The sequence below is a fragment of the Macrobrachium rosenbergii genome, chromosome 37 (genome assembly GCF_040412425.1).
Source record: "Macrobrachium rosenbergii isolate ZJJX-2024 chromosome 37, ASM4041242v1, whole genome shotgun sequence".
NCBI classification, from domain to species: domain Eukaryota; kingdom Metazoa; phylum Arthropoda; class Malacostraca; order Decapoda; family Palaemonidae; genus Macrobrachium; species Macrobrachium rosenbergii.
Genome location: NC_089777.1, coordinates 5,059,815 through 5,082,600, shown reverse-complemented (window position 1 = coordinate 5,082,600; position 22,786 = coordinate 5,059,815). Strand labels below are relative to the sequence as shown.

At 42.8% G+C, this 22,786-nt stretch overlaps 1 protein-coding gene across 4 annotated transcripts in view; it reads left to right on the top strand.

Moving 5' to 3' along the window:
- The window catches only part of LOC136825259 (glutathione S-transferase theta-1-like), a 138,584-nt gene that overhangs the window by 43,822 nt on the left and 71,976 nt on the right, over window positions 1-22,786 (top strand). For 3 of the 4 annotated variants that reach the window (XM_067081312.1, XM_067081313.1, XM_067081311.1), the window contains exon 2: window positions 4,507-4,612. In XM_067081312.1, the coding sequence (XP_066937413.1) occupies window positions 4,507-4,612 (106 nt within the window). Of the gene's footprint in view, window positions 1-4,506; window positions 4,613-8,094; window positions 8,264-22,786 lie in introns of those variants that run through there. The other variant, XM_067081314.1, reaches the window with a different exon arrangement.

Below are 22,786 nucleotides of genomic sequence, written 5' to 3'. Positions count from 1 at the left end.
AACTGTGGCTACCTTATTGGATCACACTTCAGGTGCTGAAACTCTTCTAGGACCTATGAAAGAAGCTAAGTCTTCCTTGGGATTACCATGCTCTAAGCATGCTGATTTCATTCTTAGCCAAGTGAATTCTCTCGTCTCCAGAAGGGATAATTCACTCCGTTCCAGTAGGTCCTTTAAGCTGCTTCCTTCACCACTGCCTAGACGTAGACGCTTGTATGCAACCTCCAAGGTTTTCTTGCAGCTTAAACACGTTAACCCAGACCTGGTTTGTTTAGGCACAGGCATTAGATGAGATTAAAACAGAGGGATCCAATGATCTCTCACCAAGAGGCAGTTGCCTCAGCTGTTTCATCAGCTTTCTAAGCAGCCTCATGGCTTGATTTATGGGCAACAACAGTAGCTCAGATCTCTTCATCTTCAATGGGCAACACTGAAGAGAGCTCCACCTTCTTTAGGCTGTTGCAGTTTGGTGGTAAGATGATTTCTGACATGGCTCACTTAACAGCTAATGTGTAGGCTAATTTGCTACTAAAAAGAAGAGCTGCCACTCTTTCTAAAGTTTCGAAATTCATCATTATGGATTCCATTTTAGCCTTACGGAATGGGAATATCTTGGCCTCCGTGTCTCTTCCCCAAGGATCAACTTGACTCTGCAATTAACTGGTGTAGAGCAGACAATAATGATCATCTTGTACATTAAGCTGTCACGAAATCATCTGGCATTTCTTGTGGTGGCACTTCCAAACAAAGACCTCAGACTAGTTCTTACACGTCACCTAAGAGACCTCAAAGTGCAGCAGTACCACGCAGAGGTCGTCAGACTTTGCCACCTCAAACCAAGAAGACCACTCACAAGTGGCCCTTTCAGCCCTGTTCCTCCAGGCCCAGTAGAGGAGGCAGAGCTAGAGGAGGTAGACGATAGAGTGGGCATCCCTCCCGACTCACTGCCTTCAGTTGGGGGTTGCCTAGTGAGCCATTGGGCAGCTTGGCAGCAGTATGGGGCGGAGACCTGGATAGTAGATGTTCTAAGGGTGGGATATCTACTGCCCTTCAAGCTTCCTGCTCCTCTCTCTGAGCTTCTCCTTCAACAATCAATGTATGCTCCAGGATCACCAAAGCTTCTAGCTTTCCATGAGGAAGTGAAGAAAATGAAAGTAAAGGGGACTGTAGAGGTAGTTCAAAACCCTTCTCCAGGTTTCTACAGTCGCATCTTTCTGGTTCCCAAGGCAACAAGCGACTGGAGACAGGTAATGGACCTGTTGACTCTCAACCTTTTCATTAGGAAGACACGATTCAAGAAGGAAACTCCACACACAGTCCTTGCAGCCGTCAGGAAGGATGACTTTATCCTGCCTATAGACCTGAAGGATGCTTACCTCCAGATTCCAATTCACCAATCATCCAGTTAGTTTCTTTGTTTCAGCCTTAGAGAGATAGTCTACCAATTCAAGGTTCTTTGCTTTGGCCTATCAACAGCCCCACAGGTGTTTACAAGTGTTCACCCTAGTTTAGTCTCAACTTAGGGTCATTCTCATGGGATTCACATCTTGAGATACCTCAGCGACTGGCTAGTCCTCACGAGTTCTTGGACAAAGCTGATCCAAGACAGAGATTGTCTACTCCAATTTTGTCGCAGCTTAGACATTGTGATAAATCTGAAGAAGTCAAACCTTTTGCTCAGTCAGAGGATTCTTTACCTGGGCACAATCATAGGCACGACAGCAGGCACGACAGCGGCAAGGGTGTTTCAATCAGATTAGCGAATAGTCAAGTTCAGGATCATAGCCCAGTCCTTCCTGTCCAAACAGAAGCATCCAGCTCGTCAGTGGCAGGTCATCCCAGGTTATATGTCATCCTTAGAAAAGCTGGTTCCCCACGGTTGTCTTCACCTTCGCTCTCTTCACTGGAGACTGAAGGAATTTTGGTCCCCTTCGAGGGATTCCCCCATGCTTCTGATTCCTCTATATGAGGCAAGACTTAGTGTGGTGGCAGACGACAAGAACCTGACTAAAGGAGTGCCCCTTCACTCTCCCCCTCCGGAAACCTTCTGTCCTCGGATGCCTCGTATAAAGGTTGGGGAGCGCACTTGGAAGATCTAGCATCAGGACTGTGGGGTCTCCAAGAGAAATAGCTTCATATCAACATCCTGGAGCTGAAGACAGCCTTCCTAGCACTTCAGGAATCCCAAGAAAGGGTGACAGGGCACTCCGTGGTCCTCATGTCCGACAACACTACGGTGATAGCTTATGTCAACAAACAGGGGGCCTAGTGTTCCGTCACCTTCATGAGTTGACTGTACAGTCACTAGTGGGTGGTCTCCCATTCAGTAGACCTCTCAGCCAGATACATCCCAGGCAAGAGGAATGTCGTGGTGGACAAGCTGAGCCATCGAGGCCAGGTATTGGGGACGGAATGGTCACTTAATCAGGAGGTAGCAGAAAGGCTATTCCATCTGTGGGGAAGGCCCATGGTAGACCTTTTTGCAACAAGGTTCAACAGAAGACTAGAGGTTTTTTGTTTGGTCATTTCAGATCCCTGGGCCGGGCAGAGGACACCCTTCAAAATCCCTGGAAGCATATGCCTTTCCCCCCTTTTGCCTAATCCATCAAGTGATCACCAGAGTGATGATCTCCCAGAACCTCATGATGACCCTGGTGGCTCCCTTTTGGCAACACGCAAAATGATTTCCTGAGCTTCTAACCTTGTTGATCAAAGCACCGAGAGAGATTCCTCCATGGCACAACCTTCTTTGCCAACCACCTGTAGAGAGGTTTCACCGATCAGTAGGGTCCCTATCTCTTCATGGCTGGAGACTATCAAGTATCTCTTGCGAGTGAAAGGTTTTTCTCGCAGATCAGCGACAGAGATGTCAGGCTACCTCAGATAATCTACAGCCGTATATCAAGGAAAATGAGCAGTCTGCTGTGATTGGTGTCATCAGTGGGGTTTCTCTCCTGTTGGAATTCTATTCAACAGGTAGTGGACTTCCTCATCTTTCTCCATAGGGAGAAACTACTCTCAATTTCAGCCATCAAGTGTTATAGAGCTCTCTAGGACTAGTTCTTTGTCTAAAAGGTGTGGATCTCTCTTCGTCATGGGAAGTTTCTATGCTTCTCAAGAGTTTCAAGCATTCCTGTTTCTTGAGAGATCTCAAACTTCCAATTGGGACCTGACCATGGTGCTCAGCAGTCTTACCCTCCACATGAACTTTACAGGGCTTCAGCAGGCAGGAATGAACCCTCAAGATGGTTTTCCTACTGGCCTTGGCTTCTTCAAAGAGGGTTAGCGAGCTACATGGACTCTTTTGATATTAAACATATGAGGGGTTGGAGTTATGTAGCCTTTGAATTTGTCCTGGAATTCGTAGCAAAGATTCAAAATCCCTCTATTCATGATGACAGATTCGATTCCTTCTCAGTCCCGTCTCTCTCTGGGATTTTGTTGGTGATGACCCAGACGAATTGTTGTTATGCCCTGTCAGGGCACTGCATAGCTATCTAAAAAGGACTCGGCATCTCAAATCTGATAGCTAAAGAATTTTTGTTAGCACAGGCTGGAACAAGAAAGAAGTGGCCAAGAATACTATCTCCTTTTGGCTAAGTGAAGTGATTAGACTAGCTTACACCTCTACTTCACATTCAGATGCTGAAACAATGCATGCAAGAGCACATGATGTTTGGAGCCTAGGCCCTATCATTGCTTTCAAGAAGAACTTGTCAGTTCACAGGATTTTGAAGGCAGGTACCTGGCTTCACCAAACCACCTTCACATCCTTCTGTCCACAGGACATTGCCCACAGGTCCTTGGACACTTTTTCCTTGGGTCTGGTGGTGATTACTCAACAAGTTGTGTAGCTCATCCAGTGCCCCTGGCGGGATAGTTAGTATCTTACGTATGATGTTGAGAAAGTGAGTGTATGAGATGACTGGTCTTTTTTCTTTTTCTTCTCGGCCGGCAGGCAGTAGAGAGAATAGTTCCATCATATGCTGGAACTGGTTAGATGCAGGTGAGCAAGCTTCCTTTCTATAAAGTTTATATGTTTGATCCTACACAACACAAATTCTTTTTTTAACTGGACTCCAGCTAGTGCCAGAGAATTTATCCCTACGTTAAGGCCGAAGGTTGTTAGTTATGAAAAATATAAATAGATTTAAAATTTGTCATTTTTTCCAGTTTGACTACAGTATGCGTCTTGGTATTTTAACTTGTCAAATTAACTACCCTGTAGTATATACTGTAGTCTGTTAATTCAGTAAATGCTGACAAGTTAGTAAAGTTAACATACAGTAACTTATTACAGCCTTTAAAAGGAGTAATCCCTTTGGTCCAAACATTCCAGTTGGTTCCCATTTTATGGATTCCCTATTTACCCTAACCATTTTACATAAACTAAGCCAGTTCTTGTGCATGTAGCCACTCTAAACTGTAATAACTAATGTTTTGTGGGCTTAAGTAAAAGTAGGCTTTCTGGTACTGTAATCCATAAATGTTTCTGTTTTGTTCCAGATGAAACTGTATGTAGATCTGATGTCCCAGCCTTCAAGAGCAGTGTATATATTTATGAAGAACAACAACTTTCCATTTGAAACTAAACGAATTGACTTGGCCAAAGGTGAGAAGTGAATTAAGGTACTGAAGTTACATTCTACCTGTGGGGTATATGGAATTGGAATATAGAATCTGAGCCAAAGGCCAAGCACTGGGACCTATGTAAAGCTTTAAATGTGTAAGAGGAGGAAAACCTGGTAGTTGCATTATGAAACATTTGTTAGGAGAGACAGGAAGGTAAGATGGAAGAAAGATATGAACAGAGGTGAAGTAAAAGGAATGAAAGGGGTTGCAGCTAACGGCCGAAGGGACACTGCAAAGAACCATAAGTAATGCCTACATTGCACTGCATGAGGTGCACTGATGCCACTAACCCCTCCCCCCCATGAGTTCTACCTGTGGAGGTGGAATGTAACTGTTGTATTTTCTGGTGCTGGGGTATAGAATGTCCTGTTATCTCTGAAAAAGAGACTCAAGGAAATTCATAGTGCATCCTCTAAGGTGAAGGTCGGGTGTGAGGATAGAAACCTGAAGTCTTTTAGATTACACTTTTTAGTGGCAGCTGGTTCAGTTACTACTGAGTCTGCATATCCACTGCTTTCTGGTTTTGGATCTTTGTCTTTCCTTTGAAGTTTTGTTTGTTATTTTTATCTAATTTGTGTTGATCAGTATGTCAGGGAGACATGAATAACAGTGATTTATAATTTTGTTATTGCTTTTCTTTCTATGTTCAGTATGACGGGGATACTTTAACCACAAGTAATATGTTTTGTCTCGGCAACATGCTTTCTTTTACAAAAATTATTTTATAAGTTCGCCAGTTCATAACTATTACAATGGTTGATATTAAATACTAACTCAACTTTACAGCAAGAGTTGGGTCCTGTTCTCTCCTTCCTTCTCAGTCTCTGGACTGCTGAAGGAGGGGGTCTCCCTTCTGGAGTTTTCTCCTCAAGGTTATCCTCCATGATTTCCCAAGCATTCTTGTTTCTTGTATAGTATAAGAAATACTGTTCTTTGACCCCCTCTTGGGATTGAAGGTCCTGGAGATGCTGTAGGTTAGTAATGAAACTTCATGACTGTCTGTCTGCAAGAATCCCAGGAGAGTCAGTATGGTTCCTTCCCTGACCAAGTGGCTGTCATGTTGCTGATGTTCCTAGTTGTCCTTGGAGATGTGCAGATGTTGACAGTGGCAATTTCCAAATAGTTGTAGCGGTGTGGTGGCTGCTGCACATGCCCTAATCATTCTCCAGGTAGGAGTTTGTGCTCAGTTGTCACATTGGTCTTTCGAAGGACTCATCTTTTACACTCTCCTCAGTGACAGCAGGTGATCGAAGAGTGGTAACCCTTGTGCTCCTCACCCATCTTCAAGAGCAGTGATTGTGGCATATGAACATAATCTCTTGTGCTGTTGTGTCTCAACTGCTGCACCAACCCATGATTCTGTTTTGTAGTTTCTGGGCTGTTGCTTGAGTTTCCTGGTCAGCCATAAAGTAAATTTGCATTTCTTCTTGATCCTGAAGTGTCTGTCTCAATCAAAATATCTTCACTGGGGGTCTTGGGTAAGACCCACAGTCGCTTCCGATTTCATCCCCTGGGCATTATCTGTTACAACAGAGGATTCTTCCTCCGATCGTTTCCTTCCTCTGTCTGCCTAAGTCTGCAAACCACTGCAACTGAGAAGGTGGCAAGTCTCCCTTCTTAGGGATCCATGAAAATTCTCACAAGTGTTTATTTTCATGTAAATGAAGATAGTCTTGCTCCTTTTAAGGAGATACCAGGCAAAGTATTCATTTATCTATGACCCTTATGGTATTGCAAGCCTGCAAGATTTCCTTTGGGGAGGATTTCCAGATTACTGGCATCATTTACAATGTCTTTTAAAAAAGAACTTCAGGTGGTTGGTATCCATGTCTCCTCCAATCACAAAGGTTTTGGAAGGTTAGGGTGGAAAGGGCTATTTCCAAAGTATGATCCCCAAAATTGGGGTGCATCTTAAATGCTGGCAAATACACCATTATGTATTATGTAGGCCTAATACAGCATTCTGTAGGCAGTAGGCCTAATCCAATAAAACAGAATATAGAACTTAGGTCAAAGGCCAAGCACAGGGGACCTATGAGGTCATCAGCGGTGAAAGGAAAATTGAGAGTTGAAAGGTTTTAAAGATGTAGCAAGAGGAAAACCTTGCAGTTGCACTATGAATCAATTGTTAGGAGAGGATGGAAAGTAAGATGGAGGAAAGAGAATATGAACCAAGGTACGGTAAAAGGACTGAAAGGGGTTGCAGCTAGGGGCGAAGGGACGCGCAAAGAACCTTAATAATGCCTACAGTGCATCGCATGAGGTGCACTGATGGCACTACCCCCCTAGGGGCCTAATCCAGTAGCATAGCTGAATGCAAGTCATAGGTGTTCCTATGAGAATATAAACCTTCATTTGTTTTTACATTCCTTTGTTGCTACAAGGATACAAACCTGCATCTTCTTTATGGACATACTTTTGGAGAAGCTGCTACATTCATTGAAGTTTAGTAACAAGGTAGTTAACTTTAGGCAGGTATGTGAGTGGTTGGGGCACTGCCCACTCACCTGAGTGTCAACCCCCACTTCTCTTTTGGCCATCATTGAGTCAAGATATTCCTGTTGCTGCTGTGGTCACAGGGCTCAATTTGGTTTTGAAGATTTTTATTTAACAGTGAATTAAATTTTTTTATTGTTTCTCTTGTCCAGGCACAAGTTTTCTTCAGAAGGGTTTCTGGTGCAGTCTTAAGGTTTGTTGCATTTGCTGGAAAAATGTTATCACTTGTTATGAGTGAGTCTCATACTTTAGTTATTTGCAGGACTGGATTAGGTGTCTCCCAAGGAATGCTTTGGGGCATCATGTTAATCCTTCCTACTACAGTATCTCTGATCACAGTCCCTGAACTGCTGAAGAAGGAGGGGCAGATTGTTAGAAAACCTAAGCTAACCTTCAAGGCTTCACATGAGCATCCCCACCTATAATAGAAGAGTTACCAGTATATTTTGCTGTCCTCATTCACATTATCCTGAGATGAAATTCATTTGCATATACAGTAGTAATTTGTAAAAACATAGTTTTTTAACCCTTATTGCAGACTCATCAAGAATTTTCCTTGTACTGTAGGCTTTTTCATCACAATTCATTTATGTTTTATGATATTATAAACAATGAATGTATATCAACTCTTTCTATGAAAATATGGCATTTTCCTTCCCATTCCCTAAATGTAACCCTTCCTACCAAGAGAGGATCTGAGCCTTCAAAGCCTGTATGCCCATCCCTCAAAGGAAATACTCTTACTTATCCATTGACAGTTTTATGTGAAAAATGTGTTGAAAAAAGAGAAGGGGAAAGAAGAAAACATTGCACCATCATTAGTGCAGGGTATTATGTCAGTGTTAGTAGCACACATTCTGTGATATGAGATCTTAGAGAACTTTTAGACAATCTGATAAAAGATACTTATGGTATAAGATGCTTATGATAAGATATCAGACACAAAACAGTTGGTGGAATTATGGTAGCACTGCTGCTAGTTTTTCTATGACTGTAAGTGCATTTTGATAGCTTGCCAAGATCTTGACCATGAAGCTATATTACGATTTGATGTCGCAGCCATCCAGGGCTGTTTATATTTTTGTGAAAAAGGCCAAAATACCTTATGAAGAATTTAAAGTAGATTTAAGGAAAGGTAAATGTGTTCTGCTTTAGTTTACTGATTCTCTCAAGATTATGGTCTCAGTTCGAGATGAAGTTGTTGGGTTTTTTATTTGTTTCACTTTTTTTTTGTCAGTTTTCCATTACCTTTCCTTTTTCCAACCCCCCTTAGTTGTAATGGAATTTTACGTCCAAAATTAATTTTGATTGAAAAAGCAGGATACCTGACATAAGCATATCCATTTCTATTGCACTGTCTGGCATTTATTGTGTAAGCAGAGTTGAATCAACAGTAGACATAAATCTCAATAAAAGCTATGGTATGCTGAGTATGTTTTTAAGCAACACTGTACATCCATAGGCATAGGCTAAAAGCTTTAACAGGTTAATTTGCTCTAATATTTTACAGAAGGCAATGTCTAAGACTTGTAGAGAGACATGAAACCACTTTTTCTCTTTTATGTAAACTTCAGTACCCTGAGGATTGCCAAAATGTTTTCTGAATGTTACACTGAATGCCAGATTATAATACAGTATAATGAGTTGAGAAACATGGAGAGGAGGGATGGATGTGCAAACTGGACTACAGCTAACAAGCCAGCATCATATAATAAGCAGAATAGCAATGATATTTGCAAAGTTGGCAGGCTCCCTATTTTGAATGTCATATCTTTCTTACAAAGGCTAATTATGGCACATCCTTTTTTTTGGTTTTCTGAAAAGAAAACCATGTGCTGGCTTGTCTGTCCATCTGCACTTTTTTGTCTGCATTTTTCTGTCCGCCCTCAGATCTTAAAAACTACTGAGACTAGAGGGCTGCAAATTGGTGTATTGAGCATCCACCTCCAATCATCAGACATACCAAATTGCAGCCCTCTAGCCTCAGTAGTTTTTATTTCATTTAAAGTTAAAGTTAGCCAAAATCGTGCGTATGGTAACGATACAGGCCAGGCCACCACTGGGCAGTGGTTAAAGTTTCATAAGTTGCGGCTCATACAGTATTATACTGAGACCGCCGGTGGCCTTGATTATATGATGTACAGAAAATTTGATTGTGCCGAAGAAACTTTATTGCATTATTTACTTGTTTTGTATACGCTGAGGTTTTGACTGCTTCTAGTTACTTTCAAAAGGCCCAAAGATTTAATTACTGCACATCCTTTTTTTTGTCAATGTTGAGGTTTTGATTAATTCTAGCCACTTTCAAAAGGCCTTGCCAGCAATGTGATAAAAGCCAACAACCGAGTTCTTGTATGTAATCATATGTGTAGCATGCAGTCAAACCAAAAAGTTATAATTAATTTCTTTCTGAGGTAAGTAACTCATGATAAAAGATTATGATTGATTTTTATTTAAGTAACTTACCCAGTAATTACATAGCTAATAGTTTCACTCGCTTGGCAGCTAAAATTTTGAAATTCACGGGTTGCGCTAGTTTGTTTTGGGGAGTTGACTTCTCCACCCACTTTCGGGGGAAAGAGAGGAACAACTTAGCCAAGAGCTTCAATTTGTTTCTGCCAGCCGATGGCTGTACACTAGTTGTTGGCAGCAGCTTTAATTTTTGAAATTCGTTGCTTTTCCAGTTGTTTTCAATGTTAATTGGTGAAGTATTCTTCTGTTGGGAGCCTTTCAGCATATTTAGTTAGTGGCAAGTTTTCTTTGAGACCTTTATTAACTGATTAAGACGTTTTTACCCGATTTTGACTTGTTACTGAACTTTCATGATGTCTGAGTTAAGTTTATCTAGCTTTAGGTATTGCAGCAAAGGCTGCTATATGTGACTAACGAAAGAATCATACGATTTGCATACAATATGTATAGATTGTAGGGGCAGGTGTGCTCTGTTGGTTTAAGATGTCGAGAGTGTGCAGATTAGGACATTAAAAAGTGGAAGACTTTGATTCTCATTTAAAGAAATTGCCTAGGGACAAGAAGAGGAAGGCAACTGCTAGGGCAGAGAGTAGTAAATCTTTAGCTAGCCAGGAATCTTCTGTTGCCAAATCTGATTCTAATGTTCTTGTGATTTCAATGACCCCTGTTCCCACCCCTCTAAATATTCCACCCTCTCCTTCTCCCGGCTCCCATGCTTCTGAACCCAACCCAATGGCCAGCCTCAATTGAAGATTGATAAAAGGTTTGAGTTGATAGTGGAATCCACTGCCCAATTAGCATCTTCAGTGAAAGTCCAAAAGGACAAAAAGAGTGATTCGGAGTGTCCTAGTGCTAATGAAGAGTTAGTGGAAGAGGTGGCTGCTCATCCCACCTATTCTCCTAGGCAAAGTTTCCCTGGCATACTCCCCAAAACCTGGAAGGCATCAAACTGATAGCCTAAGGGAGGTCGATGGGGTCTGCCCATGAGTAGCCGCCCGCTCAGTTCAGCCTGTTGACGTATCCCAGGTTGCAACCGAAAGCCTTTGGAAAGGTCTATCTGTGGATGTGCATTGTCTGTCATTGAGTTCGGATGAGTCAAGTCTCAGGCATCAGTGGCGCTTCACGGACAATCTCACCCACAGAAAAGGTGTGTGGTGGATGTGTTGCACTCTCCTCCAGTGCCTTGTAAGAAGAGCAAGGATCCTAGTCAGTGGGACAGTCCATAGCATTTTTCTTCGGACAACCTCTTGACAGAATCTGCTTTCGGTGCCCAAGCACTCGTCTTCCCGTAAGCGTTCCTCATCCTCCAGGATTGTTTCTTCTGTGGGGTGTCGACAAGCGCCCGAGCTCCCAGCAATATCTGAATTTTCTTTGGTAGTTAAGCGCCCGGTGACTCCCGAGCATCTAGTAGCACCCGGGCTTCCAGTAGTGGGTGTGCCCCCATTAGCCCCCAAGCTCCCAGGTGTATCTTTGTGTTCGTTAGCGCCCGAGCAACCTGGGATGACCGAGCACCCTGTAGCACCTGAGCATCCAGTGGTTTCAGAGCACCCTTTGGCACCTGCGCTTCCAACTTTGACTGATCATCGTGCTTCTTCGATTGTCATCTCAGCATCTTCTCCTTTGGTTGGAGTTACTTCAGTGCAGTGCCCAGAGCCTTCTGCATAGGTGACTCCTCTTATCCAGGCTCCTGCTACTGGTTTTCAGGCACCCGCTGCTGTTGGTTAACCTTCAGACCCTATTCAGAGTAAGCTGGATAGTATTTTGAGCCTGCTCAACAAGGCTCCATCGCCTCCTCAGACTCCAGTAGACTTGTCTCTGCCGCCAGTATCCTCTGACAAGGAAGAAATACTGTAATGGACCAGGACACTCCCACTTCAGGTTAAGCCTCATTGTTGAGATTTCTGCTTGTTACCTTTCCAGGTTTCTTTTCTCCAGTAGCACTGCGCTCACCTGCATCTGCCTTCTTAATGGAGTCTCAAACTTCTGGGTCCTCAAGATTACCTAAGATTGTGTGTTCTTCTTGGCAAAGACGGCTTTAAATGAATTTGAAGGATGGCTCACAGAGAAGAGGGAACCAGGAAGAGTTGCCTTCAGTTTTCCTCCTACCAGGCTATCTCGGGGGAGATACCGGTCATATGCCACAGGGGAAGCTCCTTCCCTGGGAGTTTCTGCCTCCTCCCAGGGGGACTTCTCCGGGTTGATAGATTCGGCCCGAAGATCGCCGTTTTCATCAGCAAAGATCATGTTCTCCGTGTCAGAGTTGGCTCATCTCTTGAAAAACTTGTTTAAGGTGTTCAAAGTTATAAGCTTCTTGGATTGGTCAGTAGGTGCGCTGGCACGTAAGATCAGAGACCACACTGTTTTGCCCCAGGATTCTTCCACAGACTGGCTTGGAGTTTTTTCTTGTATAGACTAGGGTATCAGGGATGGCTCCCAAGAATTGGCCTCCCTTTATGCTATAGGAATACTGAAGAAAAAAGAGCTTTGGTGCTCATTCACTTCTAAGGGAGTTACTCCCTCGTAAAGATCAGCACTCTTGTTTTCTCCCTTAGATCGTCATCATCTATTTCCGTAAGCTACAGTTCTGGGTATCGCCTCCAGTCTCCAAAAGAAGTACCCAGGTCCAGTCTCCAAAAGAAGAGTACCCAGGATCTTTTGGCCCAATCCTCTAGATGCCCAAAGGAGACGGCCACCTTTAGTTCCAGACAGTAACACCTCTACAGATGCATCCCTTTCAGAATGACAGGCAAAGGGCTCACTCTAGATCAAGATCTAACGTCAGTTTTGTGCCACACGCCATTAAGAAGTCTGCCTCCAGATCTCCCTCTCAAAAGTGAGGACAATGTCCTCCATAATCATGTAGGAGCTAGGTTCCTTCTCTTCTGGGGGCATTGTGAAAAGAAGGGAGCAGAACCTTGGATAGTCAATGTCCTGAGGGATGCCTTTTGTAGCCAGCAAGCCTGTTGCATTTACAGCCTACTCTTCAGGCTCAAAGAGGTTTGTAGCCCTCTCTCAGGAAGTTTCGTCCCTCATCAGGAAAGGAGCAATAGAGACAGTCAAGGAAATTTATTCCCTAGGGTTCTACAACCGACTTTTTGTAGTCCCCAAGTTGTTGGGAGGCTGGGGGCCCATCTTATATGTTAGCGCCCTGAATGTCTTTATCCAGAAGACAAAATTCAAAATGGAGATAAACCAAACAGTCCTGTTGTACATTTGCCATGGAGAGTGGGTGACATCCATTAATATGCAGGATGCATATTTCCATGCTCCTATTCACCTGGACTTGAGGAAGTACTCAGGTTTGTTTTCGAGGACAGGGTGTTCTATTTTTGTGCCTTGTGTTTCGGTCTCGCGACAGTTCCCCAGGTTTTCACCAGAGTTCTTGCTCCCCTCGCAGAGTGGCTCCATCTTATGGGAATGAAAGTACAGTAACCCCCCATATTCGCGTTCTCATAATTCGCGGAATCACAGATTCGCGGGATTTTCTGTGGAACATATCTATAAATTATTTGCGAAAAATTCGGCAATTCGCTGACTTTTTCATCGAGAAATATTCACTAATTAGTGTATATTGATGTTATTTTCATGACTAAATACATTTTTTTTATTATAAAAAATTATTTACTAATTTTCAAATATTAAGATCAACCCATTCCTGTCCAATTGACGTAATATTACGCAACAACCCCCTACCCCCCTTCTTTTCTGACTGACGTAATTTTACGTAAAATTTACCGACATTTTTCGTATGTTTGGTAGGGGTAAATTTTTTTATTTTCGGACAGTTGGTGGTTTCCATAGGCTAAAGCATACCTTGGACCGTGTAACTCAGGCATCGATACGCCAGGCAAGCAGTCCCTATACTGCGCATGCACAATTCCCTGGCATAGTAAATTTCTCACAATGAAATCAGCTGATCCTACCCACGTTTCTCTCTCGTATCTTACATTTTTTTATAAAATGTAGGATTACATTATTGGAAACACTCTGTTTGGTATCCTCTATTTTCTATAAATTTTTTAGTTCCTCTACTGTGCATGCGCAAATCCATGGCGTAGTAAAATTCTCACAATGACATCAGCTGATCGCACCCACGCAGGCCTGGCAGGCCACACTTCTGTCAGAGACCATGCGTGAGGTTGGGTAAACACGTGTGGCTGTTTACATACAGCGGCGCCAATCGAGAACAGTTTCCAACATACTTTCGCAAAGTTTTTACGGTAAAACTAGCGGAAATTCGTTAGTGCATCACATAAGAGACGTCTGGATTTTAGGCAGGGCTCTGAATCTCATTTTTCATTATCATATATATCGATATTTAGAGAATTATGTTGGCTTTCTCATAAAAATAATTCATTCACCTAACTGTTATAGCTTTTGAGCTACGAATGATAATGTTGACAACGGTAACATTTTTTCGTTTCGAACAGCTTATAACGTCAAAATGAAACTGTTGCTGTTACCAAAGCCATTTTTCTTGACTCTCACTTTATTCCTCAACCTTTCCTCTACATTTTTGTATATTTACAAAGTAATTTCTATGAAAAAATCCGAGGTAGGGCTCTTCAAAAAAATGTCTAGCGATAATTCTCACCGTATGCCTGGCGGCGCTCTGTTTCTTACCCACTTTTCTATCAATTTTTCACCAACTGGACTTATTCGTTTTTCATTGTTTTATATGTCGATATTTAGAGAATTTTCTTGGCTTTCTCATAAAAAAATAATTCATTCGCCTAACTGTTATAGTTTTTGAGCTACGAACAATAATGTTGACAACGGTAACTTTTTTTCGTTTCGATCAATTTATAACGTCAAAATGAAACTGTTGACGTTACCAAAGCCATTTTTCTTGACTTTCCCTTTATTCTTCAACTTTTCCTCTACTTTTTCGTATATTTACTAAGTAATTTCAATGAAAAATAACCGAGACAGGGCTCTTCAAAAAAAATTTTTTCTAGCGATAATTCTCACCATAGGCCGGGCAGAGCGCTCTGTTTCTCACCCTCTTTTCTATCAATTTTTTCACCAACTGGACTTATTCGTTTTCCATTATTTTATATGTCAATATTTAGGGAATTTTATTGGCTTTCTCATAAAAATTATTCATTCGCCTAAACTGTTATAGCTTTTGAGCTACTGAACGATAATGTTGACAACGGTAAAATTTTTTCGTTTCAATCAATTTATAACATCAAAATGAAACTGTTGCCGTTACCAAAGCCATTTTTCTTGACTCTCACTTTATTCTACAACTTTTCCTCTACATTTTCGTATATTTACAAAGTAATTTCTATGAAAAATAACCGAGATAGGGCTCTTCAAAAAAACCTTTTTTCTAGCGATAATTCTCACCATACGCTGGGCAAATCGCTCTGTTTCTTACCCTCTTTTCTATCAATTTTTTCACCAACTGGACTTATTCGTTTTTCGTTGTTTTATATATCAATATTTAGAGAATTTTGTTGGCTTTCTCATAAAAAATAATCCATTCGCCTAACTGTTATAGCTTTTGAGCTATGAACGATAATGTTGACAACGGTAACATTTTTTTTCGTTTCAATCAATTTATAACGTCAAAATGAAACTGTTGCCATTACCAAAGCCATTTTTCTTGACTCTCACATTATTCTTCAACTTTTCCTCTACATTTTCGTATATTTACAAAGTAATTTCTATGAAAAATAACCGAGATAGGGCTCTTCAAAAAAATCTTTTTTCTAGTGATAATTCTCACCATACGCCGGGCAGAGCGCTCTGTTTCTTGCCCTCTTTTCTATCAATTTTTTCACCAGCTGGACTTATTCGTTTTCCATTCTTTTATATGTCGATATTTAGAGAATTTTGTTGGCTTTCTCATAAAAATAATTCATTCATACTGACATTCATAGTTTTTTGGGTTACAAATGAAAATATAAAAATAAGTAAAGATTTTTTTTTTCGTGAAATAACTCGCATTTTTTTGTATTTAGAGGGCTGGGACTCTTATTCTGACTATTCCACCATAAAATATAAACATTTAGAAAAAAGGACAGCAAAATGAACGTTGTTGGCATAAAATTTCTATTTTTGCTGAATTTTCGAAATAATTATTTTTTCGCACTGTCGAAGCGCTCCCAGACACATCGGGGCTCATGTGCCCTCAGTGATGTGATAACTATACAGATATGAAAGGGTTAATAATAATAATAATAATAATAATAATAATAATAATAATAATAATAATAATAATAATGCAAATCTTCTTCACAATCCCGTGAATATGTTTATAAAATACAAAATCCACATTTATGTAAAATACTGTATTTACAAATATTTATTATTTATTATTCGTAAATACAGTACTTTACATAAATGTGGATTTTGTAATTTAATAATAATAATAATAATAATAATAATAATAATAATAATAATAATAATAATAATAATAATAATAATAATAATAATAATAATAATACAGTAACAACACTGTAAGATTAAATAATACATAACTCAAAGAGAAAGAGAAACCTGGAACTCATTAAAGCGAAGATAGATGCTCAGAATTGATACTGTTGAAATATTAAAATTATATTAAAGTACTATTGAAATTATATTAAAATGATATACTGTATAGGTGTTTCAGGCTGGCAGTATAAGCATTTTAAGCGGGTACATTTTATGGTAGAATAATGATTTACAGTACTAATTTTCAAATATTAACACATAACTGGGGACTGCCTGTATTAAGTTTAATAAAGGGATTTTGACGAAGGAAAAATCTATTTCTGGAGAGGGGACCGTGTCACCCGGTGAAAAAGTCCATTCAGCACTTATTTCTAGGTAATTCCGTTGCTAGATACCAGAGAAAGCTAAATGAAATGCTGGAGTTACTACCCCCAGAGCGAGCTCCATCAGATGGAGTCGTGTATGGAAAAGGGTGAACTACAAAAACACGGAACCGTATCGTATAGAGATCCCAAAGTCAAAAGTCCCACAGGAGGTGCCGTTACAAACCCATGCACCACTCGGGACAGCACACAAAAACACCGCTAGCCGCATTCCATGAAAGCATCACCCCACCAGAATGATGTTTACTATGGGAGGGACATGACACATGATGGAGGTGGGTCACGGGTGACACGGTCCCCTCTCCAGAAATAGATTTTCCCTTCGTCAAAATCCCTTTTCTGGATCGGGTCCCGTGTCAGCCGGTGAAAAATTAACAGAGAAATAAATATCATTCTTAAACTAAGGAGATAATAATTCTAAGGGGAACAGAAGACCGAAGGTCCAAAAGAAATTTTTAATCACTAGTAACAACAACAATAATGTACAAATGAAACTGATGTTAGCTTAAAATTAACATGACAATATGAAAAATATACATAAACAAAATAACTATACAATATTGAAAACCTTATAACTTAAATGTGTCATTTAGACAAACATATAGATAACACAGCCAGGTGAGAAGTCAAGGCAAGCCTGACTGAAATGACCGTAAGGGGATAACTGAGGCAGTGGAGGAGGAAATGACTAGGAATCAGAAAGGGAACCAGAGGGAGGAACAACGTTCCCTGCCGCGACTGCTGAGAATTTAAGAGCTTCTAAGGATTTCAAATAGTGACGTTTGAAAACCAAGGGTGACTTCCAACCAGTGTACCTGGTAAGATCTGTGAAATTCATGTAATGAAAGTAATTATTGGAGGTGGCCACAGCTCTAATATCATGAACTCTTGGGATTGAGTCAGGGTTAGCCTGCTTGATAAAGTAAAGGATCTGTTGTCTAATAGCAGACATAGAGAGATTACCCCCTCCTTCCCTGATAAAGAGAGGCCCAGAAGAGATGTGAGAGGACCTGTCTAAATAAGCCCTCAAAGTATGAACTGGGCACAGGGACAGGTCTTGAGGCAGGGGGAGAATTTTCCAAGGCGACCACCTATGCTGCGGATCTTCATTTTTGGCCAGGAAGGTAGGGTGAGGAATCAGCAAAACCTCCCCTGATGGAAGGAAGTCAACGTGGTTGGGCTCCCTAGAGAGTGCAGACAGCTCTGAAATTCTAGCACCCGAAGCTAGGCTAACTAAGAACAACGTTTTCCTCAACAAGGAAAGGTAGGGGCAAGACTGATTATCGATATCTGAGGCTAACTTCAACACGTCATTTAAAAACCAGGAAACCGTATGTGGACGGATTACTGGCCTCAGACGTGCACATGCTTTAGGGATGGAAGAAAAGTAAGGGTCTGTGAGGTCAATTTTGAAACCATACAAGAACACTTTTCGTAAAGCCGACTTGACTGTAGTAACAGTACTAGCGGCTAAACCCTTCTCAAACAGTGATCTAAAAAAGGAGATTGCTAAATTTATGGTCATTAGTAGCCTCAGATTCTTTCAAAAAGAGTGCTAGTTTCTTAATTGCTGAGTCGTACTGACGAAGAGTGGAGATCCGCTTATCTGATTCCAAGAACATGGTATTGACAGGATCAACGTTAGCATCCCTTTGAGCCGCAAATTTCATAAAGTCCACAAAGCCAGGGCACTTTGAATTTTTGAGGAAGCTGACACAGTCTGAGTTTGTACTACTTGTGTTAGTTTCGGACTGGGGATTCGGATGTGGCGAAGTTTCAGTTCTAGCAGAAGAGGAAACCAGCTGCTCTTTGGCCAGTAGGGAGCCACTAGAGCTACTTGACCCTTGAACGTCCTTAGTTTGTGAAGGACCTTTAACAACAAGTTCACTGGAGGGAACAGATAGATCACCTTCCACCTGTTCCAATCCAATGACATTGCGCCCGTGAAAAGAGCTTGAGGGTCCAGGTTGGGAGCTACGTAATGAGGAAGCTTGTTGTTGAGCTTGGTTGCAAACAAATCTACCTCCAGACCCGGAACTTGTTTGCAGATCCAATTGAACGAGCCTGTCTAGGGACCACTCCGACTCGAGGGGTTGTCCTTGATAGAGAATCTGCTCGACGTTCCGGACCCCTGCAAGATGGGTGGCAGATAGGTGCCACTTGTTCTTGCATGCCAAGGAGAAGAGTGCAATCATTACCTGGTTGATCCGGCTCGATTTTGAACCTCCCCTGTTTATGCAGTGGACTACCGTGGCGCTGTCCAGAACCAGTCTTATGTGAATCTTCTTGGGGGAAGAAGCTTCTTCAAGGTAAGGAAGACCGCCATGGCCTCCAGAATGTTTATATGGAACTGGCGGAACATGAGGGACCAAGTCCCCTGTAATTCTTGGTGTTGAGAATATCCTCCCCACCTGCTTAGGGAGGCGTCTGTGTGGATAACCAACGCCGGAGGAGGAAATTGCAGGGGACTGACTTGGACAGGCTCTTGACAGTCGACCAAGGCCGGAGTCTCTTCTTCAAGATGTGAGGATCAGAGACACCTTGTCCCTGAGACTGATATTTGCCCGACTCTGCCACACTCTGTTGATATCTTTCAGCTTCACTTTCAGCAACAGTTCTGTCACCGAAGCGAACTGAAGGGAGCCCAAGACTCGTTCTTGGGTCCGCCGAGAGGCCCTTTTTGGATTTGAGAAACTGCCTGGTTGCTCTGGCTATCTCCCTTCCTCTTGGGAGGAGGAAGAGAGAGCTTGTGAGAATTCAGATCCCACTGGATTCCTAGCCATTGAAAACAACTGCTCGGAACCAGGCGGGACTTCTCCCTGTTTACACCCAAAGCCCAAGGATTCTAGAAAGTCGACCACCACGGATGTAACTCTCCGGCATTCCTCGACGCTGGATGCCCAGATGATCCAGTCGTCGAGATACGCGCCAGCGTAATCCCTTGAGACCGGAGTTGTTGTACGACCGTGTCTGTCAACTTGGTAAAAATCCTTGGGGCTATGTTGAGGCCGAAAGGCATCACCTTGAAGGAATATGCCTGCCTTCCGAGCCTGAACCCCAGAAAGGGGGAGAACCTTCTCGCAACCGGGACGTGATAATAGGCGTCGGAAAGATCTAGAGAGGTGGTTACGGCTCCATGGGGCAGTAGGGTCCGAACTTGGGAGACAGTAAGCATCCGAAACTTGTCGCAACGAATGTAGGAATTCAGACGGGACAAGTCCAGAATTACTCTCCGTTTGTCGGAACCCTTCTTGGGAACACTGAAGAGCCTGCCTTGGAACTTCAGAGTCCTCACTTTCCTTATAGCCTGTTTCTGTAGGAGATCCTCCACAAAGTCCTCGAGATCCTGGTCGTAGCCTGATAAAACTTGACTGGTGGAGGGGGATTGTCGATCCAACTCCAGCCTAGGCCCTTGAAACTATACTCTGAGCCCAGGGACAGAAGGTCCACCGAGCTCGAAAATGGTACAGCCTCCCGCCCACAGGATGTATGTCATCGGTCCTGTGTTTGCTTATTGCCTCTGGTTGATTGTCTGGAGCGAAATTTCCCCTGACTTTCATATGCAGGATTGAAAGCTGGGGAGGAGACATAGGAGGGAGCAGCCAAAGACTGATGCGCCGGGTTCACCAGGACATACTGAGGCGGAGGATGGGAGGAAGAGGTCGAAGGCTGACCCTGTAAAGGAACCTGAACCAAGGACTGAGCTGGAAGACGTTTGAAATGTTTAAATTTCTTACTGGACTTTGTGGGAGGGCCGGTAAGATCAGACTGTTTCCTTTTATAGGGCAGACCCCAACGGGAACGGAGACTCTGATTGACCCTAGCTGCCTCAGATAAGACTGCATCAACTTCTTCCTGTGGGAAAAGATTAGCTCCCCAGATCGAACTCTTAAGAAGCTTATTTGGTTCATGCCGAACTGTGGCTGCTGAAAAGATGTGCTTCCGGCAGGCCAGTCGGGCAGTCATAAAGTCAAACAGGTCTTGTTGAAAACTCGCCAAGAGAGATTTCGTCAAGACCTGGAATAATGGATCTTCCCTATAAACCAAAGAAGTTGCTTCCGCTAAAGCCAAAGAGTTCAAAGACCTGGTGAGCCTTTCCTTAGTATCAGCCTCTGTTTTCAAGAGCGTCTCCGGGATCTTAGGGAGCTGCTCACTGAACAGATCAGAAGCGCAGTCTGGGTCAAGCCGAGTCACTGTAAACGTATTAGGGGCTCCCTTCCAGAATTCGGTGCCTCTGGGAAAGACGAGAGATGTCGGGTCCGTCTCTCGGAGATGAGGAAGGGGTTTACCTTCGAAGCAAGCCTGACTAGTCAGTCAGAGAGCCACTTTCGAAGTGCAAGGGAGAAGGAGAACATCACTGAGAGTGAACATAGTGAACACTCCCTTAGCTGGTGTAAGCTTAGTGTTCTCCGCTTGCCACTCTGTAAGGGTCCTCATCAAAGACGACTGGGCTTGGTCCCTAGGATAGATAACCGTCTCCTTAGGGACTTTATCAGACCTGTTCCAAACCTCTCCTTTCAGCCTGGCAAACCCAGTGTAGGGAGATGTCAGGTCCGGAGGATAGAACTCCAACTCTTCCATTCTCCTCGTGCCCAAACCCTCTATGGTAAGAGTACCTTTGTACTCGGGAGCATAAAGGGCCAGACGCCAAGGATTCCCCAGATCAAAGGGAGGGAGAGTGGAAGGGTCAGGAACAGAATGAGACCTAGAACGAGAACCTTGTTGTGATTCCACCTTCTCCGAAAGAGACTGAAAAGAAGAAGCAAGACCAGACAGCTTGCTGTCTACCCTCGCGTCGATCTTCTCAAACCTCGCGTCGATTCTTTCAAGGAATTGTTCAAAGAAATGAAACGTATCCAAAGAAGGAGAAGGGGGAACTACCTGACGTGACTGAGGCTCCGCTTGGGACCCGGAAGGAGAGGCTGTACTCGTCGACGGAACGGGGCTCGTCGCCCGTGCCGCCGCCGGAGGGACCCCATATCGGCCTGCCGGAGTAGGTAAGGTTTTCTTTTTAACGGACTTCACCTTCGGGGCAATAGACCCAGACGTGCCCGTAAGGTATGAAGATTTAGAGAAGCCTTTAAAAGAAGCAACAGAGGAAGAAGGAGAGCTAAACAGTGGAGAACCTGCCTCACTTACCCCCTTACCTGCTTGATGCTCCGGGATAATGCTCGGAGACTCAAGGCCGAGATCGAGTTCCGCCGCGTCTTCTGGAACGCTGCCGCTCAGAGCCGAACTGTCTGGAGAGGGCTGGGTCAACTCCCGAATCCCGGCAACCAACGGAGCAGCAACATCGTCGGTGACAGAAGCTGTGATCCAAGCGCCAGGAAAAAGGACATTACAAATGTCCTTCGAGAGTATGTAGGGATTGCCAGCTCCTACGTTGCGTCCAAAGCCGCTAACCCAGACTTTAAGGGCCTGAAGCGAAGCATCACGAGACTTGCGGTCAGCCTGCCGGAAGAAAAACATTATTGCGGTTTACCGAAGGCGGGGGGAATTGGTAATATGTGAAAATTACAGTTGGCTAAGAAGGAAAGATGCGTGATCACCTACCGAATCATCGATAGCCTGCTCGTAAAGAGCGTAGCAAACATCACATCCGTCAGGGTGCCAAACAATAAGATCCCCTACGTGGACCGCACATCCGGAGTGAGACCGACAAACTTCGTGGCCGCTGGCCTGATGGAGGGCTGCGGAGCACCCTTCTTCTTGGCAGCTTACCACCTGTAAGAGTATGAGATTATGAGTACACTGTGTAAGGTGCCGGAGTAGTGTGCCGGAGCAACACAGTATTAAATAAAGCCGTGAAACCAGCTGGAAAGATCCAGGAGGTAACCGGGTAAAAAATCTCACACAAACAAAACAAAATAAATAATAAAATAATAAATAAAACAAAATAAATTTACCGGAACTAGCCAGAGTAACATGCCTTAAAGTAAGTGACGGATACAAAATGAAATGGGAAGGTTAAACTGTCCGGAGAAAGCGCATATAATTTTTCTCTCTCTCTCTTATTTAGATAAGAGAATTTTTCCGACATGTAATATGTACGTATGTTTCTTTTGTACAATAAATGATTTACCTCATAAGTACTAATTTTCAAATAATAAGATTAATAAGATTAAATAATAATAATAATAGTAATAATATGAAATTTTCCATTAATTTGTGTAGGAAATTACTTAACGTTTCAAACAAACAAATAGCGATTCCCAATCTTTTTATCCTCGACTTGAGAAAGGAGGGGGGGAGGGTAAATGTCAATTTACTTGACAGTTTGATATATTTGCCGGAGGGGAAGAAATGTTGCCCTGAGAAGCTCATGGATTTCAATCTTTTGATATCATAAGGAGTTATTC